We start from the raw sequence: 23733 nt of genomic DNA, 5'->3' as shown, positions 1-23733 counted from the left end.
ATGCCGGCTTCTGCGAGGTTCCGGGCAGCACCCTCTACCATCATGTGGGGCTGTGATAAGAACCCCCACCTACCTCCCCCCCCCCCCCCCCCACCCTCCGCCCTTCCCCTCCCGAGCTCTGGGAGAGCACTGTCCAGCTCGGACCCCGACAACCACTTTGGCTGGTGGAGAGAGCCCAAAAAGCCAGACGGACTCAAAAGGTCCTGGAATGAGGACTCTCCCCAGGGCTGACTGCTTTTGAGAAGTTTATTCCTCCTCCTCCACAGTGCTACTACTTTCTCTTTCAATAAATCAACTTTCTCTCTCTCCTCCCAGTCACGATCGAGGTTCATCCAAACCACGTGACATTGGCGCGGGAGGTTCAAAGACAATTTACAACGTGCTCGGAGGCGGCGAGGCGCTGCGAGATAACGGCAGGGTACCGCGCGCTGACGTGCGTTCGCCGATAACACGATTACTTCCCGAGACGCTGAAGCTACCTGCCGCGACCGAGAAGACTGCTGTTCGCGCTCCGCACAAATTTAGCACTAGGGAGTATAGTAATCCTGAGCCATATTTTTCTGCCACCTCCTCAAACTTTCGAGGTCTTCGCCACGGGCCTTTTGAGCAGGACTTCAAACGACAGAGTTTCACTCTAAAAAAAAGAAAACAGCGCCGTGTGGATGTAGTAGCACACCAGGAAACTATTTCGTCAAGTAGATGTAGCTCACTTAATTTCTCCTGATCTTTTGTACTAGCTTTAATGCAAACTTCAAACACAACAAAACCATTTTTGTATTATTTGCAGCGTACAGTTCTCTAGACAAACATGTTCTTATGGTTTAAAACCGCTTCCAGTATTTATGCTAATATGCTGACGTTCTGTTGAAGCAAAGTTGCTCAGAATATTTGAGGGCAAAATGGAACACTGTTCCTTTTATATAGTCCGAAATCCTTTCATGTCCTTCCCCCCCCCCCCCCCTCGTTCGTCCCCTCTTCCACCTTCACTACCTACCACCAGAGTCCTTCTGCTACCACTGACTCAATTTTACCTTTCCCGTTTTCTGTCCCCCTTCTTAACACTCCCCTCCTCCATCCAATACCCTTCCAATATGCAGTCTTCCTTTTCTCTGATTCTCTCCTTTCATTGATTAGCCCAAGGATGCGTGTTCGGTTCCGACCACGGTGACCCTTTCTCTAAGGGAGGCGAAAAGCATGTTTTTTCTAAGGGAGACGAAAAGCATGTTTGTCAAAATTTCTCTGCTCGTTACAGATCCCCAGGTGGCCGAAATTAATTTGGAGCCCTCCACTAGGTGTAGCTTTGGTGCGCAAAATCTCCACAATTTGAAAAATTTTCGTTTGAATTTGGCCTTCCCCTTTCCAGAAGGCGCACTTTTGCCCTTCACCTTCCCCAGATCCCCCTTTCGATAGTTTTACCCGTTTCCTCCCACTCACCTTTCCCTCGCCCTGTTCTATCAGCTCTCCTACCCTACCAGCTCCCCCCCCCCCCTATATTTCCTCCTTCCTCCAATTCTCAATAGCTGTACCTCTTGCTTTTACTTCCTCTCCATATTTTCCGCTTACTCATTCCCCCTCACCAGCCACCTTTTTGTTTTTTCACCCCATCCTCCCTTCCCTTCCACTGCCCACTTCTTTCCGCCCTCTAATCCAATCACAAATTCTCTCCCCCTCTAATTCCTTTCCTTCAGTTCCCCCCTACACGTCCCCTTCTGCTTCTCTCTCGCATCCTCATCTCCCTCTCCGATTCCACCCTGTTCTGCATTTTTATCCTATTCTCTCCCTGATCCCACTCACCTTTTAGCCCAGTCAACGTCCCCAGATAGCTAAAGAAAACCCTGCAAGACAATCATGAAAATGTCAACTGGGAGCATGGCTGTGGTGACAAGTTGGCGAGAATGCAACAGAGCAGCCACTTGCTCAGGCACCTTCCTGGGGCAACTGATTTCACCACGCCACTGAGCAAGAACAAGACAGGAGGAGAAACATCGCTTTGTAGGGAGGCCAAATAACATCACAAGCACTCGGCACAGTTTAAAGGGGCCAAGTAGACACAACGCAAGTTTGGTTCATTCGTAAGGTTGTTTCTTCAGAATCATACCGACACCACTTTTAACGCACACTTTGCTCAAATAAGCTATATAATCAAGAAAAATGGCAATGGCCATGCGACCCACTAGCTCATTTCTCGCAACAGAACCTATGATGTCATAAGCCCAGCTGTGCGATTGGCTGAGGCCAGCAAAAGCAAACGCAATTAAGGCAGGGCTTATAAGCTTGCCGAACAAGCTATTTGCGCTTAATTGTACGCATATTCATTTTACAGCAGTAACAATGGTGGGGTAAACAATGTAAGTTACGAAAATGCACATAAACATAGAAGTACCAATACGCACTGGTGTTGGTACTGGGCGCGCTATACTTGTTTTAGCTTCACAGCACTCCGCCGCTTTGGAGTTGTCTTACACGACACTGGCCGATTGGCGTAAGCAACGTTTTACGTAACCCTGTTTGTCGAGCATACCCCACGTTTCACGAAACGAATTTTCTACCATAACAAAAACAAGCCAGGTGCAAATACGGTCAAAAACAAAGCAACGGCGGACAACGGTCCGTGGACGAGTATGGTAGCCCCACCTGGGAGGACTGATGGCAAGCAAGGCTGCAGAGCCGAATGAAGCAGTGGAAGGTCGTTTGAATGCGCGCACTTACGAATTCATTGCTTACGTCCCGAAAACACACGATTTGGCGGGAGAATCAAAATTTGAACCTAAATTTATTAATTTCTTCTCAGTGAATATGGCATCATTTGCTGTCGGACAAGCGCTGGGGGCACTATAAAATGGCGAATCTTCCGAATAAAACAAACTTGTATAAACTTGTATTTTGTCTGCATGGCCCCTTTAAGCCCGCAGCACCCAAGATCGACATACTACTCCACAGCCGCAGAGTAAATTGCGGCGGCCATCATCTCGTCCATCAGGTGCTGCTGTTTTCACCGCCACAGCCATGAAGCTCCATAGTGGGCGCTACAATTTCATTGTGACACTATCTGGTCGCTCGCTTGTGCCAAAGCAGGAGCGAGCACCACATCAACGGGTAACACACACTCCTCTCCCAGCCACTCTCACATACTTTTCACAGAGGTGTTATTGCAGGCACAAGGGAGAGAGGACTATTTTTGAATTATCAGTGCCCTTGGACATTGCTAACCTTGCTGTAAAGCTGGCTTTGCCCTTACCTGCTCTTGCACGAGAATACCTCCTTGCAAATGGCAATCTCATAACATCAATGCTGTCCTGCAAAAAGCGTGAACAACATGACAAACCCGATATGAGGAAGGCATGAGCATCGACAGGATTTTGTATCGAGGGGGGCAAACCTGTTTCATCACGTGGGGAGAGGGAAGGGGGGGGGGGGGGGGGGGGGGGCAAGTGACCTTTCTGCACCCCCCTGCCAACACCCACAAAGGTAGGTTTTGCCGATTACTTTGCAGTGTCAGGTATAGCAAAAAAACTGCGGTCGATTCCTCTTTCGTAGGAATCGGTAAAACACGAAAGTGAAATGTGCAGCAAAATCTGCAGCTGCGCATGATTTGAGAGTCGGCGGCCGTCTTGTGGGAGTGCTTCGCGAGCGGCGTCCTGATGGCTGATCGAAGCGCTTCGGCAAAGGTGTACTGGCGTCATTTCCGTGACGAATATGACGTCAGTGAAATCTTGGTGTATCCCGGTATAAAATACTTTCGTGTTAAAATATAAAACCCAAACACGAACAGCCCGAAGTATAACGTACTCCTTAGTACTAAAGGTTGCTTCCCTGCAAGAAGTCCCCGTGTGCAGGGATGCACCCATTACAGGCCGCTTGCTTAGTAGTACTGCCGTCACTTCTGTGACGGATATGACGCAAGTGAAATCGTCGTGAGTCCCAGAATAAAACACTTTCATGTTAAAGCTTCTGACCATGCACCCTGCCCTCAAATACAATGCTCTTGCAGCAACGAAAAGACTAATTAGACAGCTCTGACACTGTCATTTTTTATCCTTTATTCATGAAAGGTGTTACAGCAAACTCCACTGCAGTGTACGGCTGACAACTTGCACAGCTGTTAATTAGTTAACAATGCGGCTGATTCAGCCATGGAACGACATTGTAGTAAACTGTAGGACCGGGTTGGTCACGAAGCGACTTTGCTTCTTTTTAAGAGACAAATATGGTCAGCTTCAGACTAGACTATCACTAGACGCATGGCTTCAGCATCGGATATTCAGAACAAGACAAACATTTGCAGAACAACAATAGGCCAAATCTTGAGCCCCCAAAAATTAACAAAACAAACATCTGCAGAACAAGAATGCCTAGTCTAGAACAGCCACGAACAATATAAAGTGACCTTGCTTCCCTGCAACAAAGAAAAATATGGTAAGCTTAGGATTTACTATGACTAGACGCTGAACTTGAGCATCAAAAAATAAATAACAAGCATTACTTATTGAACAAGAACAGGCTTGGAGCACCAAAAAACATAGACAGTTCCTGAGGCCTTCAGGAACACAGAGGGGGGAGAAATATCTTTGGTTAAAAACACAGCACACAGTTATGTCCACATTCTATTTGGGGAAAGAATGGGGGAAAAAAGGAATTAGACCAAAGTGTCTAATAACATGCTGGCCAAAGAGTATTTGTTACAGCAGTGAGATCCCAGAATAACACAGAACACGTACTCTTGAGACTACATGGACGGAATAACAAAACTGCCCTGCCCTGCAGACAATGAGAGATTCTTTGTTTTACGTTCAAGATTGGGCAGACAATATACAGCTGATTCTGCTTGCTATATGAAGCAAAAGCCAAGTTAGGAACTCTGTTCTTAGCAACTGTGTCTGTACCAGAAGTAACTCGCTCTGATAGCAAAAAGGGTAGGCCATGATGAATACACATTACCACGGTTCCATCAATGAGTGTAGAATTTTTGACTCAGAAGAAAAAACAAAAGAAAGAAAGAAAGAAAGAAAGAAAGAAAGAAAGAAAGAAAGAAAGAAAGAAAGAAAGAAACTAAAACAAGAGGTACGTTGAGGAGAATTTTCAATTCAGTGTGCAAGCCACCGGACACCACATACTATTAAGTTGAACGGTTTGCACATCTTGCAGCTTTGAATCAATACACCACCTAAGATGGGAATGACTAGAAAAACGTCATACCTCAGAGACAACAAATTATCTACTGCCCAGCCACCTAGGCCTGTGCGATGAGATGTGTTTTCCAGAGCACAAGAAGCAATGAATGACTAGCGTATTCGACCCCCCCAAAATGTTCATATGATTTTCAGCCTGGCAGCAGGAGTGACAGCAAAGCTCTGAGGCAGCATGGAAATACTTTTGTACATAAAGCCGCACTCGGCCCAACACGGCTATTTTGAAAAGCATGAAGATTCTAAAACCTTGCAGCCCTATTGCACTTAAAAGGAACTACACCAGCAGGTGCAAACAAACCATAATCAATACTGACAAAAGCAAAGTTGTCTTTGGTTTCCTTTCTCTTTTTTTTTTCCCCTCACATTGCCAAGGAAGGCACTGAATGAAATAGGCAAAGTACACCTACTCTCAAAGCAAAAATATCACTTTAAATGCAATGGTAAATAGATCACAGCTGCAAATCAATCACACAGTGCAAATATGACTAGCTGCACCTGGTGCAGTTTGATTACGCCTCAAGCTACCATTCGTAGCTTCAATCACGTTTAGGCAATCAGAACAACCAAGCAGTCACACCTCCAAAGAGATCCGGTACACTGCCCTTCAGGCAAAAGGGGATAATTATAATTTAACCTGGCAGTGTAAGAGGCCACTGTGACTGCACAGTTATCTTAACACCCGTGATGAGAATACGGCGTTTAAGAAGGCAGCTGCCACAGCATAGCTTTTCAGTGACAGAGTCAGTTTTGAGGCTTGGCCACAGCCTGGGATGCCTGGTCATAACTGCACTGAGTTGCTGGTTGGGCCACCGCACCGCCAGGGGCCAGGTTGGTCACGACCACGCCGGGAACCGTCGACTGAGGTGGCCCACCTGCTGAAAATCAGGACAAACCTTTTTGCGTCTAACAACAGAGAGGTGGGCAATCCACTCCAAGGCAAAAAGTTCGGACAGAAAACCACCACTGTCTATTAGGTACTCCCCCCAGCAACAAGAATAAGCAACTGAGCAAAGGTAGAGTTAAATTTACATTGCAGATGAATTAACCACGCCCTGCACATTGTCCGAGGCAACACTTCCACATTTTGAAAAATTACCTGCAATGCAGCCATACCGCAAAACATTTCCCAGGCAAACAAGTATCAAACACATCTGCCAGTACAGAGACACCGCAGCCAGCAACTGGTGTATGGCAGAGAGTAGTGCAAGAGTACTCAAGGCAACGTCCTAACCATCCTGGGACACCCAAAATCTGGCTCCAATGCACCTTTAAAGAAACAATCCCAACACTACTCCGAGTGAAATGGATGCCCTTCTTTGGCCCCGTTGCTTTTTGCGAACTCCCTAGTTCTGCTCATTTTGAACGGGAAGGGGGCAACCTCCTCACTCCAGTGAAATGACCTACGCACCCTCGGGGGGGAAGCCACCGTTGGGCATTGGGGTGGCCTCCGGAACAGTGCAGTGGATGTCAGGCACGACGAAGCCAGGATCGGCCACATACGGAACAATGGTCACGCTGATACTGCCATTGTACCCCGGCACGGGCGGCGGGAACATGCACGGCTGCACGCTGGCAGCAGTCACCATCCGGAAGTACTGCAATGCAATGGGAAGAAAGGGGGGAGAAGGAAAAGCTCCGTGTGAACCAAAAGGACGAGGATCACCAGAGGCTGGAACAGTGCCAAGTTGATACAGCTTTCACTGTTTTAGTTGCATCAGTGAAGCTCAAAGTAGCCCGTATTACCTTATGGTGTAACTCACCCACAATAGAACAAACCATTAGAGCTTATTGCATACACTGAAGATGAATAGGGTCAATGTAACTAGCCTGAGGCTGCCTTTGCCATCATGGCAATTACAAAAAGATAACATGACCATTACTCCAAGAAATTTTTAAACAACTCTCAATATGTGCAAGAGCTGCCATTTTATGCAATGAGATAACCTGCCAGGCTTTTATAAAGCAAAGACTGGAATTATTAGAACTAACTGCCACAGATACAGGTATCATAGGAGAACACCAAAAATTAAAACAAGTTATCCACCTGAACGATTACACATTTCCAAGTTGGCTGGGTCAACAATGCCTTGTTTGATTAAAGATCATTAACCTTGGCATCTTTATTTCTCGTTTCCCATCAATTTTTAATGCGATGTTAAAGAGTATTTTACAAATTGTCTAGGACAGAAGTGTCCAGAAATTATGACTGTTAGGTCATTGTCATACCAAAACAGTGTCAGAAAAAGACCCTCTGTTATCAGCCTCTAATCTTCGTGATACAACCAACGGCCAATCAATACAGGCTTTAGGGAAGATAGCAACACTTATGTGATGCTGAGAACAGGGGCCCAGGACCATGAGGCCATAAAGGCCGTCCCCTAGCTATGCAGAACAACGTAATTGTTGCTGCACGGGAGAGGGTGTAGAAACAAGGCTGCTGGTCGAGCCAGATATGAGTGTTTGTTTTTCACCTACATCAAGGAAGAAAGTACAGTAGACTTGCGATACTTAAAACTCGAAAAGATTTTAGGAATTTGTTTGAATTATCAGTAGTTTGAATTGTTTCATAAATATTACTCGCGGCAACATACCGACTTGTGTCATAATGAAACATTCACATATGTTAATAATACAACATTCACACACAATACTGAAGTTCCACTCACACTTTGCAAAAAAAGAAAAAAGAAAAATCATGAATAGATGCCTGCTTCCTCAATCCGCAAACAGTTTTTGGCACATGTGGTTTCGCTTCGACATGTGTGTGCAACAAATCAGCTTTATTTGTGACATGTCAGTGATATAAGGATGCAAATGTGCAGCTAGAAGTGACAAATGCAGCAGATATTTTCCGGCAACGACAAGCAAAAAGTAAAAATTTACCGAAATTACACAATGGAGCAGTTTGAATTTGGTGGCTTTAAAATACACTGAAAACTTAGCGGGCCAACCAAAATTTTGAAATAGCTTGACTTGTCGCGAGTCTACTGTAATACAGTAATTGCAACCGGCAACAGAACCACTTTATGTTGTGGTCGGCAAAACACGAAACATTTACACCGTGGCAGCTAACGAAAACAAGAGCAGCACAAAAGTAACATAAGCTACTGTACTTGCTACAGTATTTGTTTATTGAAGCTATAATGCATAATTTAATGCCCCCATTATTCAATGCATCACAGTACCTAATTATTACATTACAAAATTAGTGCCTCACATATAAAAGCCCAATATTTTTATGGCTGCATAATTTGCAAACACCGTAAAGTATCTACTGGGGGCACCAGAACACAGATTTTTCATGCTGAAATACAGTTATTGCAAAAACAAGAAACGAATATCAAGACGGGTTAGGATGAAATTTTAAAGCGAAGCTTTCTATGCCTCACTGATGGCATCCGGCATCTGTAGCGTGGAAAGAACCCGCTACAGGAAAGCCAACTTTACCCAAGCGCCTCAAGAAAAACATGCTTCCCGTGGTCGGAAGTGAACCTCGGTCCCTCGCGTTATGAAGCAGACATCTATCTGATTGCCCCATTCCGAAACGATTGAAGCAGTTTACATTTTAAAAACGTTTTCTTTGCCTCACTGATGTCGCCCTCTCAGGAAAGCCAACTTTCTCTGACGATGAAGATGATTGCGGGTTAAGTGAAAGATGGTTGAAACGAGAAGCTTTCTCTGGTCAAAAGACAATGTCTTCAAAGTCCAAAATCGAAATTGTTACACCCAAATTGCACCGCAGGAAAGCTGACTTACACAATGGGCTTCCGCATGCCTTACGGCCCATAAAGCGAAGGTGCACAGTAAACATTTTACCCCTGGCCAGTCCCCCCCAAAGTAGGTACGTTCCCAGCACTTTAAGGCCATCATCATCCTCATTGCCATCATCTTTATTAGGGCATGTGGCAAAGTTGGCGTTGGCGCAAGGCATTTCGGCAATAGACACAGGTGCACATCGCCTTTGCATCGCAATCAACAGTCAGGGCATTGCCGGTTGCTGTCATAGGCAGACGACAAGGAATGAATCCCTCACAAGATTGGACTTCGATTTGACTCGGTTTGTGGCGGAAGAAAGCTTCGTGTTTCAACCATTTTTGTCATTAGACGAAGGGGTTCGATTTTTTTTGCCAGCTTGAATGTCTCTGCCATCACTGGCTTTCCCAGCCCTATTCCCTCGCGTCCCTTAGAGACTGCCACTCTCCCATTTTAAACCTAATGCCGCAACTTCTCTGATTGTAGGAACATCAGTGGCACCTCTGGAAACCCATGTGCCTGGCTGCTCGGCTGCCAAGCCAATCATAAACTTTCATTTCTGGGCCGTTTTGTGCCTACAAAGCTCTTTGCGCCTTAAGCGCAAGCCATTTCAAGAGCATGCCTGCCACCAAACTGTCATTCGGAAGAGACGGTGAGTGAGGAACACCACACCTGTATACTACAGTGCCCCCCAGGCTTTATACTCAAAAGTTTCCACTGCGATGCATCGGTGATGCGTGGAGATGGAACACACGTAAAGTCTTCCAGGTGCCAAATAAGGCGCCAATGCAATCCACCCTATTGGAGCACTTTGTGTCTGTTGGGTCACTGCTTCGTGCACCATAAGGAATGCCGGGAAGCGGGTACATTTCTGGTGCTGCAAGCTCAGGTGCACGCACAGGTGTGAGACAGACACTTTGGTGCATCAGGAGCAACTTTCCCGCCGTCAACTTATAATTTCTCGCTGCTTCACTGAGGGTCAATTGTAAATTTCATCCACGCGGGCCAATAGGCTGGTAAGACACTACAGGCAACAAACAGCCACTTTGGTTGCACTGATGGCTGCATGGCTACGCATTGCTGTTACGTAGGTTCCAGATGAAGACTGACACAACTGGTCTAAAGAGCTAGCCCATTCTATTCCTACCCACGCAAAAGGCACCTAATTTCATTCCCATTCCATTTCTCAGAGCACTATTGACATTTTATTGTGGGATCGGAACAGGGTGTAATGATTCCGGCGTCATTTTAACTCCGGAGTGGCAACTGCACAATGCTGCTAAGGAGCAATTGTCGCCACCATTAGTTAGAAATAGAAAAGGCTAGTTTACCTCGAACCGAAAAACTGCTTTGCCACAAAGCGCAGGCACGGTAAATGCCAAATTCTTTCCATTTGTTTTTCTCCTTTAAGGAGTAAGCCACATGCCCCACTATGAGAAAAGCATTGGCAGCATGACTGAAACGTGGTCATAAAATACGCCAAGCCAAAGCCGCCTGTATAAACATTGCCTAACGCATCAGCCGCTTTCCAATGGGAACAGTAGGGATGTTTAGTTCAGGCACTCATCCGCTATGTGGCACGCGCCGGCAGACGTCCCGTCCCGCCTTACGTCGCTGCTTGCGAGTCGCGAACACTGCACCCACTACCACGATGTGTCTGTCAGCTTGCTTGTTGGGTTTCAAAAGCCGTTTCACTCACACCTTAGCCGTGACGGGGCGCTAGTTATGGCGCGCATTGCGGATCTTGTTCAACGTGTCACTCGCATCATACCTTCTGCACTTTTAGAAAGATGACTGATGGAGGATGAACTGAAATAGTGTAAGAACATATTAATTGTCATGTAGACAAGTAGCAAACAGAAGAACGATCTTTTCGGATGGTACAGCCAGTATTTTACTGATATATTCCTCCGTAGAGGATTTAGGGAAGAAAAAATTGCGTGCACAATTTTTGTTCAAGTGCACACTTCTACCATTGCTTCCAAAAAATATTGCGTGCTTGTAAATTTCAGGAGATAATAGAAAACAAAAGGATAAGCAGTTGAGGGTCCAGCCACACTGCCCGGGCGCTTCTACAGTACGGTCCTCAACATGAACCTTCGTACCGATGCAGTGTGTGAACTGCATGGACAAAACGAGGCTGAAATGTGAAGGGGACAGAGGGGGGATGCCTCACTCAAAAAATTTCGGGGCCCGTGATCCAAATAGGTAAGCGCACAAAGCCGGCATCAGCCTGCGGCAGCACAAGTGGTTTTACGTCCGCCGTGGCAAAGGCGCTTTGATCAGCGACAGAGCAAAATAAACAGACATGGCAGGAAACAAGAAGGCGTAGGAGCGCCGCCTGGGTAGCACTAGACAAACTGTCAACTATTTTACATATTTTTTGAGAAGCGACGCTGGCTGGTGGAAATGAAAGCACGTAGGAAGGCTACGGAGCAGGAAATGGTAGGAGAGAGCAGCAGGAGAGTGGCTGTGTGGCCATTTTTCGCTCACGCGTTAGGCAATGTTTATACAGGCAGCGTTGGCCAAGCGTGCGGCCTGAACATTGATCGAGGGCAAATGAACGATGGTAGAGCAAAAGAAAAAAACAGTGGGGGCGCATCGCACCAAACCAAACTGCTGTCAGCCTGGCCACAGCAGCAGCTCCTCCAGCCGAGCTGTGCGCTCCAGCCGCTGCGGTGCCCACAATACCGGCAGAAATAATTTTAATACATGCAGAAAGATTACTAGAAGACATTTCGCCTGCAGGACTATAATGCTCTCACATTTCTACGCGTAAGCAGCCCTAAAACTGTCCCTGCTGAATTCCCGTGTCAGAAATACTGTTGTGCAAAATTATTTTTTGCGTTCTCGAAATGTTTACCTACAAAATATATATATCTAGGGATGGGCGAATAGCGAATTCGAGGTTCGAAGCGAATTGTAATTTGGTTGAATAGCTTCGCATCGAATAGTTCGAACAGTACACATCACACATTACGAAGAAAAATGAGCAAAGTGAGCCGACTAAGAATTAGAGCTCATGTAGGCACAGCATTTCGTGAAACTATTACCAGTTGAGTATTTGTTCAGAAATTACATGCACAGCTTTCCTTTGCCGTATTCACAAGTTGTGGTGAAAAAATACTGGTTGCTCCACTTTCTCTGGCTGCTGACAATATTTCCTGCTGCTGAGAATGGCCTCCCACTCCTCGCCTGCCTGGCAGGAATCGAAAGGTACTTTCGTGCCACCTTCGCCCGCACTGGGTAAAGCAGGCTACCATGGTTCCTCCACCACTCCAGAGGGTTTTCAGGCCGTGGGAGCACAGGGGCGCCCAAGTAGTCTGTCACATCTCTGTCAGAGCTCACGCAGTGAGCTGCCATACTTACTAGATTATAATTTACTAAATTCTAAGCACACACTGAGAAAAATTTTAATACAAAATTTGTGGGTCCACTTCGATTAGAAGATTTATAATCAAACGAAATTATAGTTGCCAAATAGAAAAGTGACATGCAGTTGGCTACAGAGCTTTTAGCATCACCTAGGAGCCCCACTAAAAAGGAGTATATTGTATCCACTAGTATCTGCAGCCATAGCCAACCCAAAGCGCAAGGTACAGGCCACCACTTTGAACGGTGTTTCGCTAATTCTGTATCGAATTGGAAGTACAAGTGCACCGGCTTGGAGCCACTATGTAGGCAGTGGTGTTGTTCAATGCCACTTTTGAACAAAGTGTGATAGCGGCCGAGAGCTCGTCGAAGCTCTAGGCAAGCCAACACTTTGGCACTGATGTTAGAAATGTCTGCGTTGGCGGTGTCTTGAAAAGCCTGGGATGGCAACTCGGAAGGCGATGCCTCCGCGCAAAAATCGGCCGAGGCCGTGGCAGGAATCTTGATCATTGATCGATTAAAAAGGCAATCACCGCGGAGACAGAGTTCCACATACGAGAAGGGGGGTAACAGTACGGTAAAAACTTGTGTTAGGGACTGTCATTCGCAACTTAACGATAGCAGTGATGAAATATCTGCCGCGACGCTAAGCCTAAAGTTCCCAACATTTAATTACATGCATCCGAGCCGGCTGCAAACTGTTGGAGAAAACCCTCTCGTCGCGTGCGTGCGTGTTGCGTTTGGGTTCCCCTAACTTCTTGAGGGCCCCCAACACTCGGTTCTCCTATTCTAAAACTCCCCATTACCCAAAATCACTAACGACGTGTTTCGCCTCATACACAGCCTCGCCTTCTGTGAGCAGTCGTGAGTTTCGAAATTGATGCTAGAGAAAGGCCGGCTCACTGTAAACAGACAAAAGCCCACGTTGCAATTATAAATTCCCACGCCGAGGTCCTAACAAAAGCTAAATATAGCCATGTCCAAACCCGCTCGAAGGCGTTGAAAACTCGGGTTCATACCATACACACATTGCGGACAAATCGCGAAAAGTAAAAATTTCAGTCGTGCAGAGTACAGTCTACGGCAGTGATCATTAATCAAATCCGGGTATAACTATAAAAACATTGTAGGGGAAATAGGCACTGGTTAAGCCAAATTGCACATCATGGCAGCACTTTTAAGCACGTGCGGCGAAGCAATTCGATCACCGTACTCGCGCAGTGATTCATTTACCAGGCAATGTGAGTAGTACACGCGGTGAGATCACCAGTGGGCAACACGTTTCCATCTCTGTTACAAGGTGTCTCCTTGCACGCACAGTCTCGTACATGTCACGTCACAAGTATTTCGTAATGAATTTACACCGCACTTCTCTCGGCATCAGTTGCATCGTCCTTGGCGTTAGTTGGCTGCGTACGAGCTGTGTGTGGGTTGCGATGGTAGCAACTACCTAAACACGGCGGTGTCGCTGGGAACAAGCGAGTCACTGATTGCTTGCCCAAATTATTCGGTCTTTTTTTTTTTTTTTTTTTTTGCAATTTACATCAAATTCACAAGGAGGGGGAGACGGTCGTCACAACAAAAAAACACGCTTCCATACGCACAGGAAATGTGTTGTAGCAGACGACAACACGACCCAGCGTCCTACGAGTGATGTCACTCGTAGGTGGCGCCACAGTATGTCCTCGAGGCCAATAGAACACCAAATCTTTTAAATAAAATTCGTCTCCATGGCCCCTTTAACAAAGTTTGATGACTAATTTTTTACTTTTCATTTTTTTCTCCTTAATTAAGAATAACCGTTTTCTAAAAATTTGCTTGATTCAGAACAGTAATCACTGGCAGTTACATCTTGATTTTACGACGTTCCACTGCACTGACCTACGGGAGTTGCTTGCAGTGGCGCCAAATTTTCCTTGGATAACTGGCAGGAAAAACGAATCAATGAGCAATGCATCAACACGAGTGCGTGCAAAGAGACCCAAGAGACCCACCTGGAGAGTTAGAAAGGAGAGCGAGGAGGGTTTAGAGCAGATGAAAGAAAAGTGCAACATACGTCCATGCCGATATTGTAGAAGAAGCGCAGTGTCGGCCCATCTGGAAGTGAACAGGAAGGAGAAGTTTTAACTCACCAGTGGAACCAGAAATTGCACAAAACTTTCCACCAATAGCATGCACGAATCTATGCGACATGGCACCACTTGTTTTGTCAAAGAAGCAAGACTCGACGAAAATTTTCGGCACTGAAGTGGGTAGCAATGGAAGCAGAAGCAAGGATTTCATCCGAACTGTGCTCACCCACATACCATTTCACAAGCTTGAACAAAAAAACTTGGAGACCAGGGAACTGATCAGATCAACGAACTCAAACCCTGCTCACAGTTTCTCAAATTTCACAATTTTTGGGGTTTAACGCACCGAAGCTATACTTCGGCTATGAGGCGTGCCGTAGTGAAGGGCCCCGGATTAATTTAGGCCACCTGGGGATCTTTAATTTGTGCCAAAATCTCGACGCACGGGTGTTATCCTTTTTTGCTGCTCCAAGTTTCTATCTTTGTGGGTATTTTGATGGCAGAGCGTCAGATGCAGAGCGAGAACATAGAGTTCGACCTCAGTAGCAAGAAGTGCGACTGCCCGATTTCGGTCATTTTCTATTGATTATGGCACAGCGGCCCACACCGGCAAACAAAACTGTGCAAATGCGACACAAATAAATTCAAAGTAAAGGCGGAGAAGGCGGGTAGTCTCTGCGGCCTTACAGCTAAGCAAAATTCGACTTCCACAGCACTATGACATAGACTTGACGAAACCAAAACTACAACCGCACTGAAAACAAAAACACGATGTTTTAGCAAAGTTTTCGGGTCCGAGGCTTCATGGCAGTTGTATGTTGTGGCTAAATTCGGGCAATGCGGCTCAGGACGGCGCTGATAAACGAGTTCGGCTCAATAGGGGCGCTTCAGCGCAGGATGGCACAGGTGACCACGTTTGGCGCTGAGTGGTGCAAATGTCGCAGCTGTTCCACCCGTGTATATGAATACAATGGTAAAGGGAAACAAATAATTGTTCTTTATAGCTGGGATTTCATTAAAAGTGATTTGAAGGATTTGATTATGAGTTTTAACGTTCGGACACTACATAAGCGACGAGGCGCGCTGTAGTGGAGGGCTCCGGATTAATTTTGACCACCTGGGGATCTAACGTGCGCTGAAACCTCGGAACACGCGGGTGTTTTCGTTTTTCACCTCTATCAAAAAAAGCGGCCGCCACTACTGGGAATCGATCACTCATCCTTGGGCCCGGCAATTTCATTAAAACTCTGTTCACTATAAGTGGGCTAGACTTTACAAACAAACACGGATAGTGAAAAAGGGCAGCAGCTCGTGTTCACTTGCACAAGTCTTCTGACGGCACTTTCGACTGTGCACCAGCTATGAACAGAAATTGAAACTGAAGCCAGCCTTACCAACAGTTGTAGTTAAAAAAAAGAAAACTTGCTTTATGATGTTAAGACCTAAAGTTGAGCCTTTTTCAAACACATGCTCAGCAGGAGTTTCTGCAAATGTTTATTTTACATTTACACGTACCTGCTTTCATGTACTACAGAAAGGCGATTAAACAAGCTCCACCAGCTCACTATTCAAGTTTCATGATGTCACAAATCGTAGCGTTTTAGTGTTCGGAGCCGCAGTACCCATTTTCCTGCTCTTGGCATTTTGTGCCTAATAGGCAGCTGCTGTTGCCACAAGTGGTAAATTTTCATTGCCGGTGCTGTAACTTGTTTGATTGATTGTTTTTACACTTGTTCTGCACTTGTTTCTACACTTTAGTGTCCCCTTAACAACAATAGACACCAATGATGAAACCCCCCAAAGCTACATTTCGTCTAGCTAAACTAACTAAAATGCACAGGGACTAAGACGCAGACACAAGTGTGGGTGCAAAGCAAGCACTCCTGACAGTTCTCCCGGCAGTAACGACACCCGGAGCCAAAAGATGAGCGCAACCCAAAGTTGGCACACACACTCACCGCTGGGGAGGTCGCCTCCTGCTGGATCAACCGAGCGCTGGGCAGCCAGGTTCACGGCCGGTGACGGCTGTTCCCAGGGAACCAGCAGGTTGGCCACAGGCAGCGGGGAATACGACGGGGACAGCAGCGGCTGCGGCATCACAGCTGCATCCTGGTTGCAGGGGACGAGCGCATCACTTGAGAAGCCGTTTGAGACAATGCCGGGGCTGGGGCTGCCGCTGGGGGTTGAGCTCTGCACGTCGGTAGAGCCCATCGACTAGAAACATGAGAAAGAGGGGTCAGGAAGAGCGGTGTGACATCGCACAGGGGTAACCAAAGACGACAAAATATAGGGACAAGTGATGTACAGTCGGCCAAATCTTTGACTAGCGCGCACGAGCTGCGATTTTTCAGCCTTATGACTCTCTTAGGAAGGAACAGCCTAGCAGACAACGGGCCCGTTTGCTACTTGGCTTCCGACCTGTTTGCAACTTGGCCTCCGTCATACGCCGCTGGCGCATGAAAAGTTGCCGCTCCCAAATGCTAGGTAGTTAAAAGATTTGGATGACTGTACAACCATGCTCCCTATTTAGTCACTCTGCACCGTGGAGAAGGAAGTTTATTAGAAGGTACAACTGCCAACCAGAATGAAGGCGGCCAGAGGTGGAAGTGGCGCTTCACATACTGGAGTGGGTCTCAGGTAAGGAAAAATGCTAGTTTGGAGCTGCCGTGATAGTTTATGGAGCAGATGCAAAAACTTTAAAGAAAGGGGCGCAAAAACAGTAACAATTCAAGGAGGTCAATCAGAAATACTGTGAAACTTGTACAGTAAGAACAACAACAAAAAAGAATGACTTGAATCACGTTTGGAAGGATACGATGCTTGGAGCGCAGACAGACAAGGATGTGATAGCAGCTAATGAGCAAACTCTTTACTACTTTATTGGTGCAACACATGTGCCTTGAAATTCTACAGCAGACGCACAAGACGTATCGAGATTAAGCTGAGAAATTTCCCTAGCTCCGTCTAAAAATCAACCCCCATTTTGTGCAAATAGGGCAGGCTAACACAGTGCAAGTCCTCTTGATGCAGAAGGCTTCTTGTACTTCTCAAGCTGTGATTACCTCTCACCATTAAACTGCAATCAATCAATCAGGTTGGGCAGTGAATGAAGTTTTCTGTATCAAGAGTAGGGGCTGTTAACCCTTTCGCTGCCGCTGACGTACTGGTACGTTTTCACATTTCCCCTCTGCAGTGTCACTGACATACCGGTACGTTCTCAATTGTGTGTTCAAAATTTCGCACCATAGCGCAAAGCTGGGGCCCAATTCTCCAAAACGGCGCCGTCATTTTGCGTGCGACGTCATTTTGGTGTCAAAATCGAGCAAGATCCCCGCCTTCCACGGTGTCGGGGAGAACAGAGAGGAACTAGCCAATCAAACAGCAAGCTACGTTCCCTAGCGTTGTCCGTAGAAAGACTTCTAGGGAACGTTGCCCGGTACGCCTGCACCATAGTACAGTGCATACAGCATGCTTTTAGCCACTTTAGGCAAGTGTTTGCCATCCAACAAGTTCCCAGCTTATCCTCTACCATTAATGTCCACAAATATGAATGAAATTGCTGTTTATGAGCCCACATCAGCATTTCTTCTGTACAGTTTTTCTTACAAAGCACATGAAAAAGCTCAGCTCACAGAATTATGACAATGACAACCAACATTCCGAACTGTCGAGAAGGCTGCACGGAAACCTAGAGGAAAGTGGTCCATTCCTAGCACCAACTGGACAACGTGCTTTCAATATAGTCTAGTCCACTTATAACAATATTCAAGTGCCACGAAAATTCCATCGTTATAACCGATAATTGTTATAACTGGGCTGCACAAAAAAGAGACAGAAAAGAGATCAAAACATTTTATGCACAAGCAGGCAAGGTCATAATACTACTTATTTGCAGAAAAGATGCCATAGTGGGTGGGCTTTGCTTGCTTCTCGTGAAGCTTGCACACACCTTTTTCAAGAGCATCTATAGGTACTTCACCTAGCTGAGCGAAAGGTCCTTGGTGGAGGAGGATAAGCATCTTTATTGAGTAGTAAATTTGTATGGCGTCTTCAGGAGGTGGAGTCCTCAGTCCAGGACCCTATATGCTTTGCCAGCCACTACAGCCGGGGGCGCGCCCTGTCCTTGGTGGAAACAAAGTCCCTGAGGGACTGATATCATGCGTTGGGCCTTCTGCCAAGACCCTACTTGAGTAGGCTGCTCAACCGCGTCTTCCGAGTATCACTGTCAGCGCTGTCCGCAGCACATATCCGCGCAACGATCGCCCCTTAAGCGAGGCACTCGCACGCGGACGCACAAGCAAACGGTGCTGGCACCCGCGGCACGAGTTCACGAGCGGGCGCCAGGAGGGGCGTTCGGAAGAAGAACTGCTTTCCTCCTCCCCTCGCTTCCTCATAAGCAGCGCAGTTGACTTGTTTTCTGAGGTGGTGGAAGGAATGCGAGGCACATTGTGGCTCGTCGCGCATGGCGTCGGCAGCTCCAATTTTCGGTGCGCGCTGTAACCGGATTCAATCGCTATATCCGATATTGCGGCACTGAAGCATTGTAATAAGCGGTCTATGTTACCGTAAAACGCATACAAAAGTGGACAGTGCCACAGCTGTTCATCGTTATATCCGACATATTGCTATAAACGGTATCGTTATAAGTGGACCCGACCGTGGACCTGACCGTATACAGGATCAAACGGCACAAACACATAAGAAAGTAGGTAATAACCGTTCAAATCCTGATGTAGACATCACAAAATTTCAGCCCAGCCATGCACCCCATTCATTCTCTTTATGGCTGTGAAGAAAGGTCAACAGCACTCACAAAGGAGAAAGGAGGCGGGGTGACAGCATAGTCGTATGGTGCAGAAGAACCGAAGGCTCCTCCTCCCTGCTCAACGATGGGGGGCGCCTGGCCCAGAAGGGTTGCATTGAGCCCCGAGGCAAAGTGTCCATAGTACGAGGTCACCTCTACCTGGGGGCTGCTACTCCCAAGGGGGCTCTGCTGCATGCCACCAGACTCCTGCAAGGAAGAGTGCAATACAGTGACATACGTGCTCCAAGTCGGGGACAGGAGTCACAGCGATCGCACCCCCTCCCCCTCCTGCAACGCCCAAGCAAGTCGCACTGACACCAGCAAAACGCACCTGGTACAGGTAGTGTGATGCAGTCTGGATCCCGGGGGTTGTCCCGGGGCTGAACTGCTGTAAGAGTCGCTTGGTCAGTGGCACATCGACACAACGAGAACAGAGGAGCATGCACCACACCACGTGCCCTTCCCATCAACACAGCGACAAGACAACACACGTAGTTAGGACACACAATCCAAATGCTGTATGCACATCCATTCCCAATTCGCCACGGCCCGAACTACAGCATGCAACAAGTTTTTTTATTTGACCACACACACACGAGGGCCATCGGTTTTAACAGTGTCAGCCATTTTTATTATCGAAACATGGCTCTTGAAGCCGTTACTGCTATATTTGTTGCCAATGACGAGATCGGTGGATGCTCAACAAAGCAGGGAGAAGAAAATTCCCACCGTGCTTTGTCGCCACACGCGTGAGAGCTTTTCATGTGCTTACTTAAACAGCAGGAAGCACGACAGGTGGCAAAGTGCACGGTGTACTAAGGTGACCCATTTCAACAAGATGCCACAACAGAATGCAGGGCACCTCATCCTTGTGTCTTGCATGATACCGTAATTACCCGATTCTAACGCGCACTTTTTTTCCGGAAAAATAGGTCGAAAAATCGCATGCGCGTTAGAATCGGATACGAAACCGAAACTGCCGAAACAACGGAAATTTCGTCCCGCCCATCACCATCGCCATCTCAAGCAGGCGCCAAAGCTTTTAGCAACGATTTTTCAGATGCAGGAAGCATAGGTATAGTGCCCAGAATATTCTAGGCACTATAGCATAGGCGCCTAGGCTTTTCTATCGGCGTCAAATCGTCAAATCGTTCCACTTGCGCGCTTGATAACAGCAATGGCGGCAGCGGCTCACACGCGTTCAAAACGAGCGGTCGGCTGAAGCATGTGCCTCTGGAGAAGCTCGCAGGATGGACGTGCGAGGCATGGGCCACGATCCCATCGATCATGGTTGAACGTTTGTTATGAAGTGTGGCATCGCGAACGCGCTTGACGGCACCAAGAACGAGATGTTGTGGTCAGCGGAGAGCGACGAGGAGTGAGATGAGTGAGATTATTTCGAGAAATAAATCGCCCGTTTCTCTCGCATTCGTTTTTCTTGCTCACAAGGTTCCGTGCGCGTTACAATCGGAGGTGCAAATTTTTTTGGTTTTTTTGCCAGGAAAATCGGGTGCGCGTTAGAATCGGGGGCGCGTTAGAATCGGGTAATTACGGTAATATGGCTGTCACGACACCGGCACTATGTCACCGGGCACACGCAAACTGTCATAACACCTGCTCAATGCACCACTCGTCGCCGTTTTCAAAACAGCACAGAACAGAAGCTGCAAGGCTTTCTGTGCCGTCGGTTATACATGTGCTTCTGGATAGCAACACTCATTCCAATTTTCATTACTCATAAGGATTTCCCCACGAATATTTTCATAGCACCCGCACAAAATACGTCCCCCCTGTTTGCTGACATTTCAAGCTAACCACAACGGCCCCATTACTGCCCCATGAGGGGTTTGTTGTTGTAATCCTTTATTTCGAAGGGAAGGCCATGCGGCCATAATAAGGGAGGAGGGGTAAGAGGCAGGGAGGAGTAGCACAATTTTTTTCTTTTGTAACCTCAACGAGGCTTAAGCAATGCAACAATCAACCAAGCATGGTTCTGATATCCTTTCTCTGTATAGCAGTGGTGCGTATATTCAGCTAAAGTAATAAAGAGGTCGCACATCAGGAACAACACTTCGCCCAAAAATTGGACTACTGTAAATTTCCGAGCGAATGCCCTCCCCCGAAGTATTTCCCACTCCCCTTTGGGGTTTTAGTATTCAATGTACAGTAGACTCTCGATAAACGGAACTTCAAGGGACCAGAAAAATTAGTTCCGGTTAACAGGAGTTCCGTTTACTGAGAGAGATGTTCTAAGGTGCAAATTAATGTGCGTACACATTTCAAAGGGCATTTCATGGAACTCTAACCACTAGAAAGTGACTGTAGCTGATAGTTTTCAGAAAGCAAGAAAACTACAAGAAGCATAGGCACAGAATTCACAAAGTTGATTTGGCAACAATGAGTCGCTGTGCACTACAAAATGTGTCAATTATTTTTCCTTGCAACTTGCAACTTGCAAAATCCTTGCAACTGCATCTTCACTGAGGCTAGACGCCTCAACTTCGCGAGTGCTTACGAGCCACCGAATTTAGAAGACGGCAACGAGGTAATGAAGGACAAATAGCACAATGATGGCACGAACGAGGCAACAGGAGGTGAGCCCTGTAGCCTCGGCGTCTAGAATCGAGACCGAATGACTGGAACAAGAACTGCAATGTTGCATTCATTGCGCTAACACGGCTAACCACTTACGAGACGAGGCTTACGAGGCCAACATCGCTAAAAAAAAGCATAGAGGAAGAAGAAGAAGAAGAAAAAAAAAAAAAACAAGAACGAAACAGCCGGAACTGTAAAAAGCTGATTCTCATGACGGTGGATTTCACAAGCAAGAAGTTCCATTTCTGGTTCCGTTTACACGGTGATGCGGAAACTTTAGTTCCAATTACCGAGAGTTTTTTTACGTTATCTGAATACAAAACCAACTAAATTCCAGGCAACTGTTTCATTTAGGCAGCAATTCCGTTTAAGCGATTTCCGTTTAGATTATACTGTAATTGTAATTGAAGACCCCAGGATTGCCCACCCCTAAAACTGCGTTAGCTCTGAGGCCTTCGAAAGCCTGGTGGGCTCCCTCTGCCAAAACATCCCGTGGCCACAAACACCACCAATGTCTCGATTTTGAACAAAAGCGACATCATTTGCCCACCCGCCGCGGTGGCTCAGTGGCTAAGGCGTTGCGCTGCTAAGCACGAGGTCGCGGGTTCGATTCCCGGCCGCGGCGGCCGCTTTTCTGATGGAGGTGAAAAGCAAAAACGCCCGTGTGCACGAGATTTCGGCACACGGTAAAGATCCCCAGGTGGTCAAAATTAATCCGGAGCCCTCCACTACGGCGCACCTCATCGCCTGCGCTGCGTCGGCGCGTTAAACACTACAATCAATCAAAATCAATCATTTGTCCAGCTTTTTTACTTTATATCTCCGCAATTTTGGTTGGCGGGGCGGCTGTTTTTTGTAGTTTTTCGCATAAGACCCGAAAGTTCGCCCATCCCACAGTTTCCACTTGATATCCCCCATTTTTCACTTGACATCTCTGTAGCTTTCTTTTGGAACTTCTTTTGGCTGTCACTCTAAAGCAGCAGAAGAGAACCTCAAATTTGATAGTTAATGCAATCAACCTACACTTATGTGGTAACTTAGTCTTTTAACCACTCCAAAAGGGAATTTCAACCCCCAAAACAGCTTAGAAGAAGCATGCCAAGCAAGCACATACGCTGCCCATGCCAGAACGAAAGAATAAGCACACTGTGTCAAGCTCCAACACACACAAGCAAACGCGGTGGTGAGAAGACACACAGAACAAGCCTTACCCAAGGTTTCCAACGAAGGCTATGAATGGACAGAAAGATGAATATATAAGAGAAGAACTATATATGACCCTGTCTGCGAATACCACGTCAAACAATGGCACCACTCGCCCACTTTGTTTGCCACATGGCACATTTAAAAAAATTTAAACAACAAGTGTGGGCGTTTGTCGCACAAGTGATGCTTCCACATTAACACTCGAGAGCCATCGGGTCCCGTCGCGTCATTCATGTTTAAATCATAAATTAGGTGACAAACTTTTTCGACTGCAGATTTTTTTAAGTAGAGGTTTTATTCAAGCATTGCTGGCACATGATAGGATGCAAATGTGACCCCTGATTGTCTGGTACATTTCAAAAAATAAACGCACAGTACTGATTTCAGTCACTTCTTGAAATTCACAGAATTAGGTTAAAATGCAGACGACTTGCTCTGCTCAACTAACCCCGATCTACGGATGTGATAGCAAATTTACTATCCATACAGCTTGAACTGTTTGCACTGTCAATAATATCAATAACATTTATCCAAATGCAGAATCCGGAAACGGGGAGGGGGGGAGGAGGGGGTTTATGAGCATAAAGTGGGAAATTTGACTAGTATTGCATATAAATGCTACAGACAACTTGTTCTGCAGCATCTCTGCACAGCATTCACACGGGAGAAAGGAACCGCCTAATTCTGTTTTCGAAAATTAGTACTGGTACCTAGAGAAAGCATACCACACGCTGCTGAGTGT

At 46.6% G+C, this 23733-nt stretch overlaps 1 protein-coding gene across 1 annotated transcript in view; it reads right to left on the bottom strand.

The window, feature by feature from the left end:
* Positions 1 to 4017: 4017 nt before the first annotated feature.
* The window catches only part of LOC144175172 (UDP-N-acetylglucosamine transferase subunit ALG13-like), a 57453-nt gene continuing 37737 nt past the window's right edge, over positions 4018 to 23733 (bottom strand). Inside the window, exons 21-26 of the mRNA XM_077704277.1 lie at positions 19522 to 19578; positions 19200 to 19397; positions 16345 to 16600; positions 14371 to 14411; positions 6598 to 6784; positions 4018 to 6064 (exon numbers count right to left, since the gene is read on the bottom strand). Of these exons, the coding sequence (XP_077560403.1) occupies positions 5931 to 6064; positions 6598 to 6784; positions 14371 to 14411; positions 16345 to 16600; positions 19200 to 19397; positions 19522 to 19578 (873 nt within the window). The 3' untranslated portion in view covers positions 4018 to 5930. The remainder of the gene's footprint in view (positions 6065 to 6597; positions 6785 to 14370; positions 14412 to 16344; positions 16601 to 19199; positions 19398 to 19521; positions 19579 to 23733) is intronic.

Source organism: Haemaphysalis longicornis, unplaced genomic scaffold (genome assembly GCF_048455015.1).
Source record: "Haemaphysalis longicornis isolate Haplotype H1 unplaced genomic scaffold, Haemaphysalis longicornis Haplotype H1 scaffold_3, whole genome shotgun sequence".
Taxonomy (NCBI): domain Eukaryota; kingdom Metazoa; phylum Arthropoda; class Arachnida; order Ixodida; family Ixodidae; genus Haemaphysalis; species Haemaphysalis longicornis.
This window is presented reverse-complemented; position numbering and strand designations above follow the sequence as displayed.